This window comes from Oncorhynchus gorbuscha, linkage group LG17, assembly GCF_021184085.1.
Source record: "Oncorhynchus gorbuscha isolate QuinsamMale2020 ecotype Even-year linkage group LG17, OgorEven_v1.0, whole genome shotgun sequence".
Classification (NCBI taxonomy): domain Eukaryota; kingdom Metazoa; phylum Chordata; class Actinopteri; order Salmoniformes; family Salmonidae; genus Oncorhynchus; species Oncorhynchus gorbuscha.
In genome coordinates, this window is record NC_060189.1 from 34,175,007 (window position 1) to 34,191,819 (window position 16,813).

At 42.8% G+C, this 16,813-nt stretch overlaps 1 protein-coding gene across 1 annotated transcript; it reads left to right on the forward strand.

Moving 5' to 3' along the window:
• The first annotated feature begins 170 nt into the window (after positions 1–170).
• scfd1 (sec1 family domain containing 1) lies at positions 171–16,793 on the forward strand. The gene is made up of 24 exons (XM_046308387.1): positions 171–324; positions 970–1,129; positions 1,464–1,554; positions 1,771–1,893; positions 2,118–2,205; positions 2,327–2,416; positions 2,842–2,897; positions 3,414–3,499; positions 3,925–4,024; positions 6,339–6,478; positions 6,780–6,870; positions 6,990–7,069; positions 7,258–7,339; positions 9,700–9,796; positions 9,914–9,984; positions 11,508–11,587; positions 11,716–11,778; positions 11,980–12,055; positions 12,357–12,410; positions 15,072–15,124; positions 15,229–15,262; positions 15,461–15,526; positions 15,633–15,701; positions 16,100–16,793. Exons 1-24 carry the CDS (start codon positions 294–296, stop codon positions 16,121–16,123), a joined length of 1,905 nt encoding a protein of 634 aa, XP_046164343.1. The 5' UTR covers positions 171–293; the 3' UTR covers positions 16,124–16,793.
• Positions 16,794–16,813: the final 20 nt, after the last annotated feature.

Consider the following 16,813-nt stretch of genomic DNA (forward strand, 5'->3'; position numbering starts at 1 on the left):
ACCGGTTTTGAAAGTGTTTGGAGTAATGGTTAAAGAGCTATTGAAATTTGAAAAATGTGACTTGTCACTATGTTGACGGTCCCTAACTGCTGTTGGTGAACGTAAGGAAAACTTCATGCGAATATCCAACCTGAAACTGACTTTACCTCGGTTCACTCTGGCCACATTGAGTCCGGCCCAGACGTTTCCCTCCGCTCACATTGAGTCAAGTCCCGAACAACACTCTGCCTCTCAATCAAGCCGCACTTAGCTGCCACGTCATCTGTTGCCCCGTCACTGCATAAACAGAAAAGATGGCCGCCTCCGTCCGGGAAAAGCAGGCAGGTCTGTCAATTGTTTCGGTCATAGATTTTTGCTGAACATAAGTTGTCGAATTGTTGATTCACATTGTAAAACCGACTATTTTCTCTGACCATAGCCTGTTGAATAAAATACGAACTTCCACGATGGCCATCAGCCATCTTCACGAGGAAATCAATGCTAAGCTAACTTATTAGCTAGCTATCGTAAACGCGTTACAATAATATTATGAAGCAGCAACAAGTCGGATGGCTAACCTACACTTACTACTACTCTTGACTTCACTAGACACTTTGATGTGGTTGTCATGTCAAGGAACAGGAATGCCACGCAGTGAATGACTGACAGATATAGCTAAACCGACCGCAGTATTGTTCCTTTGGATGAGTGGCTAACTAGCTAACGCTAGCTAACGAGACATTTCACTCATCAAACAATTTCACTCGTTGATTTGCCATATTGGCAAAGTATGGTATGGCAAAGTCCCAGTTCCCCCAGTCCTGTGCCATGTTTAGTATGGCAAAAGTGGTGATTGTGCCAAGGGTTTTGTGGTGGCTGTCCCAAGGGTGTGGTGCGATGTGCAGCACCTATTGCACAAATATTTCCAATTGACATCATCTTAAACATTGGCCAAGCATGACTTTATACTGTATTCTTCTGTGTCCCCAGCTGCATTGAAGCGCATGCTGAATTTCAACACTTCTCCGTTGAAAAACACTGCTGCTGAGCCAGTATGGAAGGTTCTGATCTACGACAGGTTTGGCCAGGACATAATCTCCCCTCTACTGGCGGTCAAAGAACTACGGGACATGGGAATCACTTTGCACTTGTGAGTAACTCACAATTTAACATCGCTGTTAATAATCTATTAATCCCCTTCACAAAAGGTAAATGTAGAGAACTAAAATCATGATGCACCAGACAAATAATTAATGAGGCTGTAAAGACTTTGAATTTGAGTAATGTAACCCATCAACTGGTCAGTATCTATTGAAAATGAATTATCTACCAGTGCAGTATATTTCAAAGGACAACAACAGTTTTGTGAGAATTTGAATTGAGCAATTGCAAATAAGTCCACAAACACAGTATTGACTTGGTGTCAATCAATGGACGCACCTTCATCTAGAAAGGTCTTCAATATATTTGATCATTCTCTATAGGTTGCTTCATTCAGACAGAGATCCCATCCCGGATGTGCCAGCCATCTATTTTGTTATGCCGACAGAGGAGAATATTGACCGGATATGCCAAGTAAGCATCCCTCACTCAGAATATCAACATTACATCATCAGATATGATTAAACTCAGGATAGGTCTAGAGATGATAAGAAAAACTGTATTGGGCCACTGAGCCTATCCATTTGGTGGCCTTGGCCAGATACAATTATTTGTTGTCCAAACATTACATCTCAGACATGTAACATCCAGTATATTGGTACATTCCATTGTTTTGTTTATTTTTCTCAGGACCTTCGTAACCAGCTGTATGAGTCATACTATTTGAACTTCATCTCAGCCATATCCAGAAGTAAACTAGAGGATATTGCTAGTGCAGCTCTCTCAGCCAACGCTGTCACCCAGGTTACCAAGGTGAGTCCACCACACACTAGTTAACCTCTCTTCTAGGCTGTCTCTCAAATGGTACCTTATTCCCTATATAGTGCACTATTTGTTTTCCCCTGTAGGGCTCTGGTCAAAAGTAGTACATTATATAGGGGATAGAGTGCCATTTGTGACTCCATCCTAGTCATTTTCTAACACATTATAGGATATTGAACAGCCTTGTAACCGTAAGGTAATTTTTGCTTTTGTAGGTGTTTGATCAGTATTTGAATTTCATCACACTCGAAGATGATATGTTTATCCTTTGTAATCAAAATAAAGAGCTCATCTCCTACCATGGTAAGTTCATTGGATTCAGAAACTGTGCTACATTGCACTTTGCCATTTTCATCAGATCTTATCCATGATTAGCTGGCATGATTGTATTTGACTTCCTGTTTTCTTATTCCCTTTTGATTAGCGATTAACAAACCGGACATCATGGACACAGAGATGGAGGCCATCATGGATACGATTGTAGACAGCCTTTTCTGCTTCTTTGTCACTCTGGGTGGGTCTTTCCACAGAATATTATTAGTCCCACAACACTATTGAGACTCCTTGACAGAACACTGTTTGGTATTTCAAAATAATTTAAGATTGTTTCATTTACTCAGGTGGTTCATGGTTGTACCATTTTCTCCCTGCTAGATGGCAGCATCACTTTTGTTATTACTCACTTGAATCGAAGCGATACCAAAATCATATTTCCTAGAGAGGAAAACATTTTGAAAGTAGAGGCCAATAGGGATAGTGTGACTATATGATGCATTGAGCAAAGTAAACCCACTGCATCCCTAACTTGCAGGTTGTATACGATTCTCAGTTTTATCCTCATGGGATTCACAGTTCATCCTCATATTCTCTATAGACACGCTCTGCTAAAGTCGTCAATGCCCTCTATTGGCAGTTAACAGATCTGTTTTGTTTTCTTAGGTGCTGTCCCCATAATCCGCTGTCCAAGAGGGAATGCTGCGGAGATGGTCGCGGTGGTGAGCATCATCCTTCCTCATTTATAACTCTCTGAATTCCCCTCAGCTGCTGTCAAGGGGCCCAGTCTGTCTGTCAGTCTAAATACACTTTGTATTATGTCTTGGCAGTGCAGACAGGGCTGGGAGAGTAGTACCCATCCCCAGTGGGTACAGTGAAAGAGGAAATTAGTCATTTGAGGATGACATCCAAGTCCACCCACCTCCAAAATCTCACTGTTTGCAGACAGTATTTGCAGGTAGATTCTTGATGTGGGGAGGAATGTTGATGCAGCCAGTGTGGAAGCTGATCCTCCAAGAGCCTTAATGGATGAATGCAGTGTTTCTCCTCCAGTTACACAGCACTGCTCTTTGTTCCCTATACTGTACTGCTGTGTTGTGGTGAGGGTCTCTAAGCTCTCAGTGAAACGCTGCAAGACTGTGTGCTTAAGCGTATATCCGGTTAAGAAGATGTAAGGCGTCTTACCTAGCTTGCATAAGAAGCAAAACTATCTAACCCAGTCTCTCTGTTTGTTGCAGAAACTTGACAAGAAGCTGAGGGAGAACCTGCGAGACGCCAGAAACAGCCTGTTCACTGGAGACAATATGGGGGCCGGCCAGTTCAGGTGGGTCAGGGTGCAGATTAGTACACTGGGTATGAACCATAAAGAGAGCAGCCTAGATGTAGACATTAATATCATGATTCTGTACTGTACCACGGAAGACCTACTCCATTATCCTAAGACAAAGACATAAAATGGCTTCCCACCCACACACTGTGCTACACAATGTCTTTGTCTATCTCTGAAGTGGAAATGTGCTATTCTGCTTTTCTCCTCTGCTCTCCAGACTCACTGAGTGGTTCGCTAGGTCTTCGCTAAGTGGTGGATGAAGTGAAAACAGTCATGCTTCCTCTGGGAAGCTCTAAGCAGGATCTATTTCAGGTCTTCTTTTGTTTCAGCTTTGGTGGAGCAGAGGGAGAGCCTTGCCAGTGGGGAACTCTGGGTACATTTATCATCCTCTCGTTTCATCTCGCTCTCTGTCTCTTCAGCTTCCAGAGACCCCTATTTGTACTCGCTGACCGCAACCTGGATCTTGCCACCCCTCTCCACCACACATGGACCTACCAGGCCCTCATCCACGATGTGCTGGTAAGACTAACAGGAAGCCAGGGAATCAGGGGGGAGGGAGGGAGAGATGCATATCTGTCTGTCATACTCCCACCACTCTGTTATGATGGACTTAACAGACACAACATACACTGACAAAAGCTAAGGGCTTACCCATGAGAAACGTCCACTCCACAGTCTTGAGTAATTTATGGTGCGTGGTGTTGTTGGGTGTATGGTATTTTGCGCTCTGTATAGGATGAACTATGAGTATGCACGGCTCAGTAGTGTGAATTGGGATTTATACAGTTGAAGTCGGAAGTTTACATCCACCTTAGACAAATACATTTAAACTCAGTTTTTCACAATACATGACATTTAATCCGAGTAAGAATTCCCTGTCTTAGGTCAGTTAGGATCACCACTTTATTTTAAGAATGTGAAATGTCAGAATAATAGTAGAGAATGATTTGTTTCAGCTTTTATTTATTTCATCACATTCCCAGTGGGTCAGAAGTTTACATACACTCAATTAGTATTTGGTAGCATTGCGTTTAAATTGTTTAACTTGGGTCAAACATTTTGGGTAGCCTTCCACAAGCTTCCCACAACAAGTTGGGTGAATTTTGGGCCATTCCTCCTGACAGAGCTGGTGCAACTGAGTCAGGTTTGTAGGCCTCCTTGATCGCACACACTTTTTCAGTTCTGCCCACAAATTTCTATAGGATTGAGGTCAGGGCTTTGTGATGGCCACTCCAATACCTTGACTTTGTTGTCCTTAAGCCATTTTGCCACAACGTTGGAAGTAGGCTTGGGGTCATTGTCCATTTGGACCCATTTGCGACCAAGCTTTAACCTCCTGACTGATGTCTTGAGATGTTGCTTCAAAATATCCACATTTTCCATGCTCATGATGCCATCTATTTTGTGAAGTGCACCAGTCCCTCCTGCAGCAAAGCACCCTCACAATATGATGCTGCCATCCTTGTACTTCACGGTTGGGATGGTGTTCTTCGGCTTGCAAGCCTCCCCCTTTTTCCTCCAAACATAACAACGGTCATTATGGCCAAACAGTTTTTATTTTTGTTTCATCAGACCAGAGGACATTTCTCCAAAAGGTACGATCTTTGTTCCCATGTGCAGTTGCAAACCGTAGCCTGTATTTTTTTTATGGCGGTTTTGGAGCGGTGGCTTCTACCTTGCTGAGCGGCCTTACAGGTTATGTCGATAATAGGACTCGTTTTACTGTGGATATAGATACTTTTGTACCTGTTTCCTCCAGCATCTTCACAAGGTCCTCTGCTGTTCTAGGATTGATTTGCACTCTTTGCACCAAAGTACGTTCATCTCTAGGAGACAGAGAGCAGTATAACAGCTGTGTGGTCCCATGGTGTTTATACTTGCGTACTATTGTTTGTACAGATGAACATGGTACCTTCAGGCGTTTGGAAATTGCTCCCTACACATTTTTTCTCTGAGGTCTTGGCTGATTTCTTTTGATTTTCCCATGATGTCAAGCAAAGAGGCACTGAGTTTGAAGGTTTCAGGAATTTTCCAAGCTGTTTAAAGGCAGATTCAACTTAGTGTATGTAAACTTCTGATTCACTGGAATTGTAATACAGTGAATTATAAGTGAAATAATCTGTCAACAATTGTTGGAAAAATTACTTGTGTCGTGCACAAATGTCCTAACCGACTTGCCAAATCTATAGTTTTTTAACAAGAAATTTGTGGAGTGGTTGAAAAACGAGTTTTAATGACTCCAACCTAAGTGTATGTAGACTTCAACTGTGTGTATATATATATATATATATATGCCAAGGTTTGATTTGTTTTCAAGGTAGCGCTACTGCAATTACCTTGTGTGTAAGATTAAGAATAGGGTAAATGCTGTGGTATGTGGTATGTGCTCAGTGCGGTGACCTGTGCCAGAGGTCATAAATATTTGTGACAAATCATTTTCCAGCATCGCTGCCTTAAAATGATTTCTGGTGTAAAATGTACAATCCTCTCCTATCCTTAGTTTTCAGTATCACGAGTCCTTTGTTTAAACCTCAATGTATTTATGACAACGGTTTGTTATTTTGAATGTAGGTATTATGATGATGTAAGTAGATATCAGTGTTTATCCCAGAGGTATCTATGGACCAGTCTTTTTTCCCGATGATGCAAGCAGAAATATGACCAGACTACACATCCAATAGGATCTCTGCCAGACGCCAACCATCATCCCAACTCTGAAAAACATAATCACTCAGAAATGACTATTTGCAGAAAAAATACTATCCGTAGTAGAAATGATTTTGCTGTGTGTGTGTGTGTGACACTAATGTATTTCTGTGTGTGTGTGTCCTAGGACTTCCACCTGAACAGGGTCAGTATGGACGAATCTGTGGGGTCAGAAGCTTCCCCTTCCGGAGCCAGACCCAAGAAGAAAAATAAGAAGAGTTATGACCTCACAGCCGCAGACAAATTCTGGCAGAAACACAAGGGCAGGTTAGGAACTCACTTGTGGTGATTACTGATTCAGAGGGTAGCTTGTGGCCAAGGCTTTATAACTAGGTAGCAACAGTATATTCCAAGCTTTGCTTGTTAGAAACTCCATTCCATTGGCTAAAGTGTGATTTTAAACTACTGATTTAGAAGGTAGTCTGTGTTTGGTGCTTTAACTCAATAGTAACCGTATATTGATTTTTTTTTTTCAGAGTTATGCTTTATAACTCGGTAGCAACAGTATATTTCAATCTTTGCTGTAGTGAAGTTCTTCTTGGCTGAGCGGTTGTTTTGACTCTTCCAGCCCGTTCCCGGAGGTGGCTGAGTCTGTGCAGGAGGAGTTAGACACGTACCGAGCCCAAGAGGACGAGGTGAAACGCCTCAAGAGCATCATGGTAAGATGGCGCACAGGCGGTTTTCTAGAGCTGTTCAATGAAGTAGTCTCACTGAAAACCATGGACGACACTCACACCTGCAAATTCCCCACTAAAATAATACTTTTGATCTTCTCCAGGGGTTGGAGGGTGAGGATGAGGGACCCATTAGTAGTATTAGTATGTCAGACAACACCGCAAAACTTACCTCAGCTGTCAGGTGAGCATCATTGTAGAATTTCCATTTTATTTGAACTAGGCTAGTCAATTAAGAACAGATTCTTATTTACAATAACGGCCTACCCGTATATGTAAATATACAGTATTTCTGTATTATTATTTATTAATTGCTACGCTGTTATTGACTGCCCAGTCTGGACCAAAACTGCTCTGTGTTTCCTCTACTAGCTCCCTACCAGAGCTTCTGGAGAAGAAGAGGCTGATTGACCTCCACACTAACGTAGCCACCGCCGTTCTGGATCACATTAAGGTTAGTATTGAATCCGGTCATGGCCTGACAACTAGATAGAGGGGGTTCTCTCTCTGTCCATAGTGCACTGCATCCAACGAACACTTTTTTTCCCAGATATTAAACATGTATGGAAGACTGCTGTGGAGTCCGTGTGACCTCGAACATCTCAGAGCAGTCACTATAAAGTTGTTACTAAATCTGCCAGTAAAGGACTGCTGAAGCATCCTCTTGACTTGGACTAAGTTAAGCGTACCTATTAAGCCCACATACACATTCAACCCACTTCCATTTTTGGATTAAATCTAATGTTTCAACCAGTTCATGTGATTGTTTTTATTCTAAGCCAATTAAATGTTTTCTTATTAAGTTATTGACAGTTATGTGTAAGGTCCTACTCGTGGCCAATTTCAGCTGCAAAATTTTTTTTGGGTGTGGAGGCGACTCGGAGAAACATATTTTTAGTACCTCAGATAAGTGATCACACCTAAGAGATGAATGCGTTGATCTATGCACATGATGGCATACTACATGGGTATTAATGACTATTTCTTGCCAATTGAAAGTAGATGTGTCATGCTAGCAGTCGTACCACATGTCACAGTCAATACAGTGGCAACATAGCTTGGTGAACCACAACAGTATACTTTAATAATGTTTACATATCTTACATTACTCATATCATATGTATATACTGTATTTTATACCACCTATTGCACAGTGCCTATGCCGCTCGGCCATCGCTCATCCATATACTTACATGTACATATTCTCATTCACCCCTTTAGATTTGTGTGTATCAGGTAGTTGTTGGGAAATTGTTAGATTACTTGTTAGATATTGCTGCACTGTCGGAACTAGAAGCACAAGCATTACGCTACACTCGTGTAAACATCTGCTAACCATGTGTATGTGAGCAATAAAATGTGATTTGATTCGTGGTGGATCAACATGAGGGACAAGAAGATGACTATTGGACAACTAAGGTACTGTAAAAGGTAGTAGTTGTGGAATTGTTAGGTTAGATTACTCGTTGGTTATTACTGCATTGTCGTAACTAGAAGCACAAGCATTTTCGTCACACATGGTTAGCAGATGTTAATGCGAGTGTATGTGACAAATAACATTTGATTTGATTTAATGCAGTTCGGACCGGGAGATATTCATATTGTTGTCCCTCATTCATCCATGCGTTTCTATCTTTTGGTTCACCACATGTGCTTTTGTCATGCAACAGTAGAGTGGGTGATGTGAAACTGTCTTCAGACAGGCTTTGGGAAGACAAGTTGAACTAATTAACAAGAATAGCAGTACAGAAAATGGTAACCAGCTTTCAACTAATTCATTAAAAGTTGTGTGCCTTATGATCTTTGTTGCATGGCTTCTTATCCACAGAGGCCCAGTGTGGGTGCAGGGTTGCGTTCTAACCAAGCAGTAACACACCTAATTCAACTAATCAAGTCTGGATTGAAGTCTTATGATTAGTTGATCAATTGAATCAGGTGTGTATTGGTTGGCAAGAACAAAAGCCTGGGTCGAAATGGATCTCTGTGGATACGATTGGACAACCCCTGTTATGAATGCTGCTTCCATGATGAATAGTGATGATCAATTGATTTGAACTTTAGGGGAGATGATTATAATTCAAGTTTACATAAGAAATATCAGTTTTCAACATTTAGAAATGAATTAAAATAGATTATTTAAGAGGTGGGAATTATTGGAACACCCATGGGCTTAAAGGTACATTAAGTTCTCATTAAACCCAGTCCACACTTCACACATTTTATCAAATATTTTTCTCACAGAAAAAAAAATGGTGTCCTAAAACTTCACATGAGAGATGAATCTTTCAATTGGATTCATTTATTTTTGTTGTGTATTTTACCCCCTCTTTCTCCCCAATTTTGATCCTATCTCATAGCTGCAACTCCCCAACGGGCTCGGGAGGCCAAGGTCGAGTCATGCGTCCTCCGAAACATGACCCGCCAAACCGCGCTTCTTAACACCAGCCCACTTAACCCGGAAGCCAGCCGCACCAATGTGTCGGAGGAAACACCGTTCACCTGCAGGTGCCCAGCCCGCCACAACGAATCTCTAGAGCACGATGAGCCAAGTAAAGCCTAGCCAAACCCTCCCCTAACCTGGACGGTGCTGGGCCAATTGTTCGCTGCCCTATGGGACTCCCGATTACGGAAAGTTGTGATACAGCCCTGGATTGAACCAGGGTCTGTAGCGATGCAGTGCCTTAGACCGCTGCACTACTCGGGGAGCCCTTCATTTGATAATTTTTAAATAAAATATCTCAACTTAGATTTTTGGTGGGCACATACTTATAGGTACTCTTTCTCTAATGTGTAACTTCTGTGACCCATCCACAGAGCCGTAAACTGGACGTGTACTTTGAGTACGAGGAGAAGCTGATGAGCAAATCCACCCTGGAGAAGTCTTTGCTGGACATAATCAGTGACCCTGACGGTAGATGTGCCTCTGCTTATCTTGGCCAGAAATAACATAAATCATACAGTCGGAAATACCTGAGGTGCCTGTTGATGTAAGGTTTGTTAAACAACTTTGTTTTTGTCTTTGTGACAGCGGGAACACCAGAGGACAAGATGAGACTGTTTCTGATTTTCTACATCACAGCCCTGCAACCCCCTTCAGAGGTGAGGCCTGTCCCCCACTTAACCCTTACCCTATCAAACACACGCATACTGGACTTAACCCTGTCCCTATCAAAAACATACTAGACTCAAGTCACACAGTTTCTCACCATGAAACACATGCCAAACTAGACTCAATCAGAGGTCGGAGTGGAGCCACAAGATACAGGCCCCTTTGTCAGGGAACTCTGTTGATTTGTCTGATTCACTACGGTCATATGCAGTTTCATGTCCAATGGAACCAAAAATGGCACAATAGCAACCTCAATGGAGACACTTTGTGGTCTCACTGGATGTGGTAGTCTTAGTAACAGCACAATATACAATATACAATATGAAAAACCTTGGCCCTGGCTTGCGTTTCATTGTTTAGAACACCAAACATCAATTCTCAAATCATTTTTCGTATGATATTCAAACCAGCTTTTCTTCTTAGAACATTCAAAAGCTTTATTGTTCGATATGACACGTTAGAGCAGATTCCAGGAACATCGATACCCTTTGAAGCCGAGGCCAAATGTCATTACTCCAGAAGTCCAATAATGCTAGCTTGTTCTGTTCTGAGCATCTCAAGGCCCTCTGTATAGGAGGACACCCAGCTCTCCACTGTGACTGTGGGTTCTACGTCTGCTTTCTTCAGGGAGGTGGCGCAGCTCGGGGACTAGCCGCTTAGGGACCCTGCTAAGACTTGGAAGACCTTAATACTGGCTCTGCTTCAAGCCCTGTCACCACCACCTCAGTAACCACAGTTCACCACAGAGGAGTGAAGTCAAGTCCCTCCAGCCGCCAACTCCAAAGAGCTGGGAGGATGCCAGGGGCCGTATTCACAAAGTCTCCGAGTACGGATCGAGGATCAGTTCCCTGCTCGTCCATATAATCGTTTTCATTATCATCTAAAAGACAAAACTGATCCCAGATCAGCACTCCTGTTCTGAGGAGCATTAATATGGGCCCAGGGTTCTGTCTGCGGCTGCAGGCTGGGAACAGCGTTAGGATCAGGCTGTCCTGGAGCATCATGTTGATCAATGGTCTTCCTAATAGCCCTTCTCCTCTGAGATGCCATTCTGCTTTCCCGGCCTGACAGCTGAAGTCAAGCAGGAAATCTTTTTCCACCTCCAACGTCTTGTGGTATTCCTCCTTTCATCTCTGTCCCCCCCTTAACCTGAACCCGTCCAGGGCCGATTTATTACCATGGGATTACCATCCCCTCTCTGGTCCGTTCTCCAGTTGGTCCAGTATGTACATTTTGAAGGTTATTTGTTTTCCGTGGATGCTGTGGTGTAACATCCGTTTAGTTACATTAAAAAGTACTTGTCTCTGCCATCGTAATGTACTGATGATACCACCATACACGTGTCACACTCTGCTTTAGGATGACTAGGTTTTTATTTCTTCAAGCTTTTTTAAAAGTCCCTGGTCGGTAAATTCCCTACTAATACTCGAATGCCTGCTCAATCACTTGTATGTATGTTTTACCTTGGTGAAAACAGGCATACTGTTATCTTACTGGGGTTTCTCTGTTTCAGACTGATCTGGACCAATACAAGAAGGCTCTTCTAGAGACTGGCTGCGACCTGTCCTCTCTCAACTACATCAAGCAGTGGAAGTAAGACATTACAAACAAGCTTGCATTTTCAGCATATGATGCTTCATACATGCAGAACCAAACATATAACAAAACACATTGTTTTGGGTTCCTTCAAGGAGCTTTTTATGAATCATTTGTTTTGCCAGGGCTTTCACAAAGATTGCTGCCACACCATCTAACTATGGGAACAGCGGTGTGAAACCTATGGGGTAAGAAAGAGAGAGCACTCTCTGTGTGTGTCCCAAATGGCACCTCATTCCCTACACCGTGCACTACCTTTGACCAGGTTGGTGTACTATGTAGGGAATAGGGTGCCATTTGGGACAATGCAGAGTTTCCCTTGTTTCAGGGGTCCCATAGACCTAACCCCCGTGCTGACCCTGTCCTCCTCCTGGCTCTCTATCCCACAGTCTCTTCTCTAGAGTGATGAACTCTGGCTCCCAGTTTGTCATGGAGGGGGTGAAACACCTGGTGCTTAAACAGCATGTGAGTAGCTTTATACACACACACACACACACAGACACAGAATTATGCACAAAAACACACGCATGCAGAATGAGTGATAGATACTGAATGTCTCTTAATAGACAGATGAGAGGAGCAGTCTCATCATGATACTCTCTGTATATGTGTTTTCAAAATGTCCAGATGTCCCTTGGCTTTGATGGGAAGGTTTTGCCTGGAGACATGTATGTTAATATCTCACGCGGCTGCTCGATGGAGTCAGTCTGTAGTGATTAATTACCTGGTGAGAAAGAACAGAGTTTTTAAAGTGTTTTTCTTTCAGAACCTGCCAGTCACGCGTATCCTGGACAACCTGATGGAGATGAAGTCCAATCCGGTGAGCCGTCTCCTCTCTTCTCTCCTCCCCCTCTAATGTGGACATTCCTCTATGTTTCTGCTTTGTTGCACCATCACATTCAGGAGGGATGCATGCTGATGAATACAGTGACAACAAGATGAACAACCTGATGGGTGTCTCATGTCTGCAGTCGGAGACTTCTCCAATCATGCCCCCTTCTGATTATATCACTTCTGAATATGTGGGGGGAAACTAGTCATCACAAATTGTGAAGACGTGACTATATTTTTTAATAAAGGCAGCAACTGTAGCTAAGCTACTTTGTAAAATGTAAAGTAGCTGTCTGCTGTCGTGTACATACAGTACTAGTCAAAAGGTTGGACACACCTACACATTCCAGGGTTTTTCTTTATTTTTACTATTTTCTACATTGTAGAATAACAGTGAAGACATCAAAACTATGAAATAACACATATGGAATCATGTAGTAACCAAAAAAGGGTTAAACAAATCATAATATATTTGAGATTCTTCAAAGTAGTCACCCTTTGCCTTGATGACATCTTTGCACACTCTTGGCATTCTCTCAACCAGCTTCATAAGGTTGTCACAGTTGCTGCCTATATTACAAAATCTTGTCCGTCTTCACAATTTGTGAAAAATAAAGTATAACCCTTGAATGAGTAGGTTTTTCCAAACTTTTGACTGGTACTGTACTTGCAGATGACCTATGATCTCACAGTGTAGTAGTGTTTTTGTCAAGTCGGTCAGTCATGTGCATAACAATATAGAAATGCCAGGTATGCTTCCCAGATGGCACCCTATTCCCTATATAGTGCACTACTTTTGACCAGAGCCATATGGGCCCTGGTCAAAAATCGTGCACTATGTAGGGAGTAGGGTGCCATTTGGGATGCCACCCCAGTGATTAAAAACAGCTCTGTGAGGGTGGCCTGGCCTGATCTACTCTGGGGGCTCCACTGTGGTGCGAAACCCTAGCCGCTAGCTGCCTGCAGGGCTGCAATAGAGCACATTTGCAGCACTGTGGACTCTCAATCCTCTCACTGGGAGGACAGGCGCACACTGAACCTGGAGATTAGGTTACAGCTAACCCAGAAGCTCTCTCTACACTTCCTCATCTCTCTCTCAGCTCCTTACCAGCTTACCCTGAAGCAGAGGGAAGGTCCACTTCACTGAAAATCATTCCCAAGCCATCCTCTGTGTACTCAACACTACACTTGTTAGTGTAGGCCACCAGGCTTGAGGCAGGTCCCCTATTCCCCTCTGTGGTGGCTAATTTTCCCTGGATCAGCTGCTACATCTATAGAGGTGTTACATCAACTTAGTCCCTTTGTGATTACCATCTCTCACAGGTCCATAAACATTTAATATGAACAAATGCTTTTCAATTTCCATTAGCTCCATTCCATCTTGTCAGCGTCCCAGGTGGCACCCTATTCCCTTCAAAGGGAATAGGGTGCCTCTACTTAAAAGTAGGGCGCTTTATAGGGAATAGGGTACCATTTGGCACTCATACCGTGTGTCTACAGCCAGGAGGGAGCAGGGATTACAGGATTCTGTTACTGGCTTTAGATGCCCCCCAACCCCTATCCCCACCTCTCCAAACACTGAATTGGACATAACAATATTATCATTTTCTCAGCTACTGGAATTACAGTGCACTGTACAAAGCGCTTCTTGTTCGGTGAGCCGAGAAGGAGAGGGGCACATCGGTCCAAATTCAACAGCCTCCATCCTCCTCTCCCCACCCCTGTCCCGCATCCGATGGCCCTCTTGGACAGGTGTAATCTATCGGTGGTTCTTCTGTGTGAACACAATGCCATTCCTCTCCCAGGCAGGTTTAGCAGTGTGTTCAGGTTTGATATCAGAAGCCCTCCGCTGACCTGCCTCTCTCCTGTGTGGGGAAAGACGATAGCACAAAAATCTGGAGCATCTAGTCAGTTCAGAGAGACAGGGAGCTCCTCTTTCACCAGCCTGACTGCAAAGTATTTTCTCTTCTGGTGAAGAATGTGAGTGGGCCACGGCTCTGCCAGATAGAGGTAGATGCATTCGGTCCATTGGGAAGAGAGGAGCGAGACTAGGGATGCATCCTAAATGGCAACCTATTTAGTGCAGTACTTTTGACCAGTGCCAATAAGGCTTTGTTGTGAATTGTTAGATATGTTGTGTATTGTTAGATACTACTGCACTGTTGGAGTTAGGAACACAAGCATTTTGTTACACACGCAATAACATCTGCTAAACATGTGTATGTGACCAATACAATTTGATTTGGTCAAAAGTAGTGCACTATAGGGAATAGGATGCAATTAGGGAATCAGCCCAGACTAAAGACTTGGTTCTGGGTTTAAGGAGGATGTATGAGTAGAGCGAGAGGGAGGGAAGAAACTAACTTCACTGATCCTATTTAAGACTAGTTCTGGTAAATGTGACGTTTCTGTTGAAATCAAGCAGGTGTTGCCTGAATCTGAATTCTGCCTGATCTGATCGCACTTGAGTCAATTGGTTGACTTTGTCTCACAGGACCCATGCTTATGCAGGAGTTGCTTTTAATAAGAGGAACTGGGTGACCTTGAGCAATGGGGGGGATTTTGGGGGTTTCTAGAATTGTCTGAAAATGGTCTCTTTCTTGTTGTTTATGTGATGTTGGTTTATTGATGATGTTTTTATGATGTGCAGGAGACTGATGACTACAGATACTTTGATCCCAAGATGCTGCGCGGCAGTGAGAGGTAAGACTTCAAGAGCTCCAAGGATAACAGTTAAGGCCTCTAAATGGTAACGTGCATTTTCTGTCCGTAAGATCTGTGTCTAAACACTCCTGTTCTCCCAACAGCTCAACCCCAAGGAACAAGAACCCGTTTCAAGAGGTGAGTCCTGCCATGGTCAGCACAAACACACAAACAGGGCCTCCACTAAATCCAGCAACTGCTGTGTGTTGTCCTGGTGCCTGGTGCCTGTCTTGGACTCACTGTGTGACGGGGGGGGGGGGCACACTAATCTGTGTGTATAATGTACATGAACCTAGCAGCCTCAACCTGTCAGTGAGATCTCGCCTTCTGTTTCAGGCTATCGTCTTTGTGGTCGGAGGAGGAAACTACATAGAATATCAAAACCTGGTGGACTACACAAAGGTAATGTACATGTAACATTGTGACAAAAGTTTTCATTGTATTTTGTGAAAACTCTTCATATTTTCAGTTGACTTTGAACAATGTGTATTTTGTGGCATCCTTTTAGGCAAAGCCAGGGAAGAGGGTGCTGTACGGATGCAGTGAGCTCTTCAATGCAGGGCAGTTCATCAAACAGGTAGGAAGACCACCAGCCTTAGCAGTGCGTCCCAAATGGCAACCTATTACCCATATAGTGCACTACTACCATATGTGGCCCTGGTCAAAAGTAGTGCACTGAATAGGGAAACTGCATTGCTGGTTAAGGGCTTGTAAGTAAGCATTTCACGGTAAGGTCTACCTACACCTGTTGTATTTGGCGCAAGTGACAAATAAAATGTGATTTGATTTAAAAAAGGGTGCCATTTGGGAAGCACATTTTTGTTGAGTAATATCAATCATTTAAGCCTGACTCATAATATGGAATGATGACACCCATACTGTGGGTTTGTGTTAAATCACCTACACTGCTAAGTTGATCTTAGACGTCTTTAGTGCGATGTAGTGTTGATTGTTTCTCCGTGTTTGTCTCCACAGCTATCCTCACTCGGCCAAAAGTAAAAGCAAGAAAACATATCAACGCTTTCTTTTCTTGGATTCCATTTCTCCTAAATACTCACAACTGCAATCAAGACCTCTCTAATCATTGATGATCGTTTTCAGTTACACTAGATCCTGTCTGTCTCTCTCTCTCTCTGATATTCCATGTGTTTTATAATGTGTACTATACTTACATTGTTTGTTTAAAGGCCCATTCCAGTCAAAAACATGATTTACCTGTTTTATATTTCCATACTATGAGGTTGGGGAAAATATTGCAAAAATTCTGATAATGCCCTTTTAGTGTAAGAGCTTTTTGAAAAGACCACCTGAAATTATTGCCTGTTTTGGTGGGATGGAGTTTTGTCCTGCCTGGTGAGATCACCAGGTGGTAAATTAGTTAATAGGCGAATGAGAGAGTTCCGTACCTCTCTGTCAATAACAGATAGTTTTCAGTTTTCCCCTCTCCACTCAAACTCAGACAGTCTTACCAAAATTCTTGTTTGAGAAATTCCTCTTGCTAAGAAGCTATTTTTGTTACTTTTTGACCATTTTAATTGAAAACAATCGCAGTAAGGTACTTAATTGTTACCTAGAAATGATTTGATATTGATATAAAAACATCTGCATTGGGCCTTTAACTAATTTGCTTTGCACTCTCAACAAATAAAGTTGAATAGTCTTTACTCAACACGGTTGCTGTGTAGTATA

Bases quoted from the DNA above. Each gene is read 5' to 3' on its own strand.
- scfd1 (XM_046308387.1), top strand. From the start codon at position 294: ATGGCCGCCTCCGTCCGGGAAAAGCAGGCAG. The intron at 3,500-3,924 runs GTGGGTCAGGGT...CTGTCTCTTCAG, and splicing joins ATGGGGGCCGGCCAGTTCAG to CTTCCAGAGACCCCTATTTG. The intron at 15,702-16,099 runs GTAGGAAGACCA...TTGTCTCCACAG, and splicing joins CAGGGCAGTTCATCAAACAG to CTATCCTCACTCGGCCAAAA.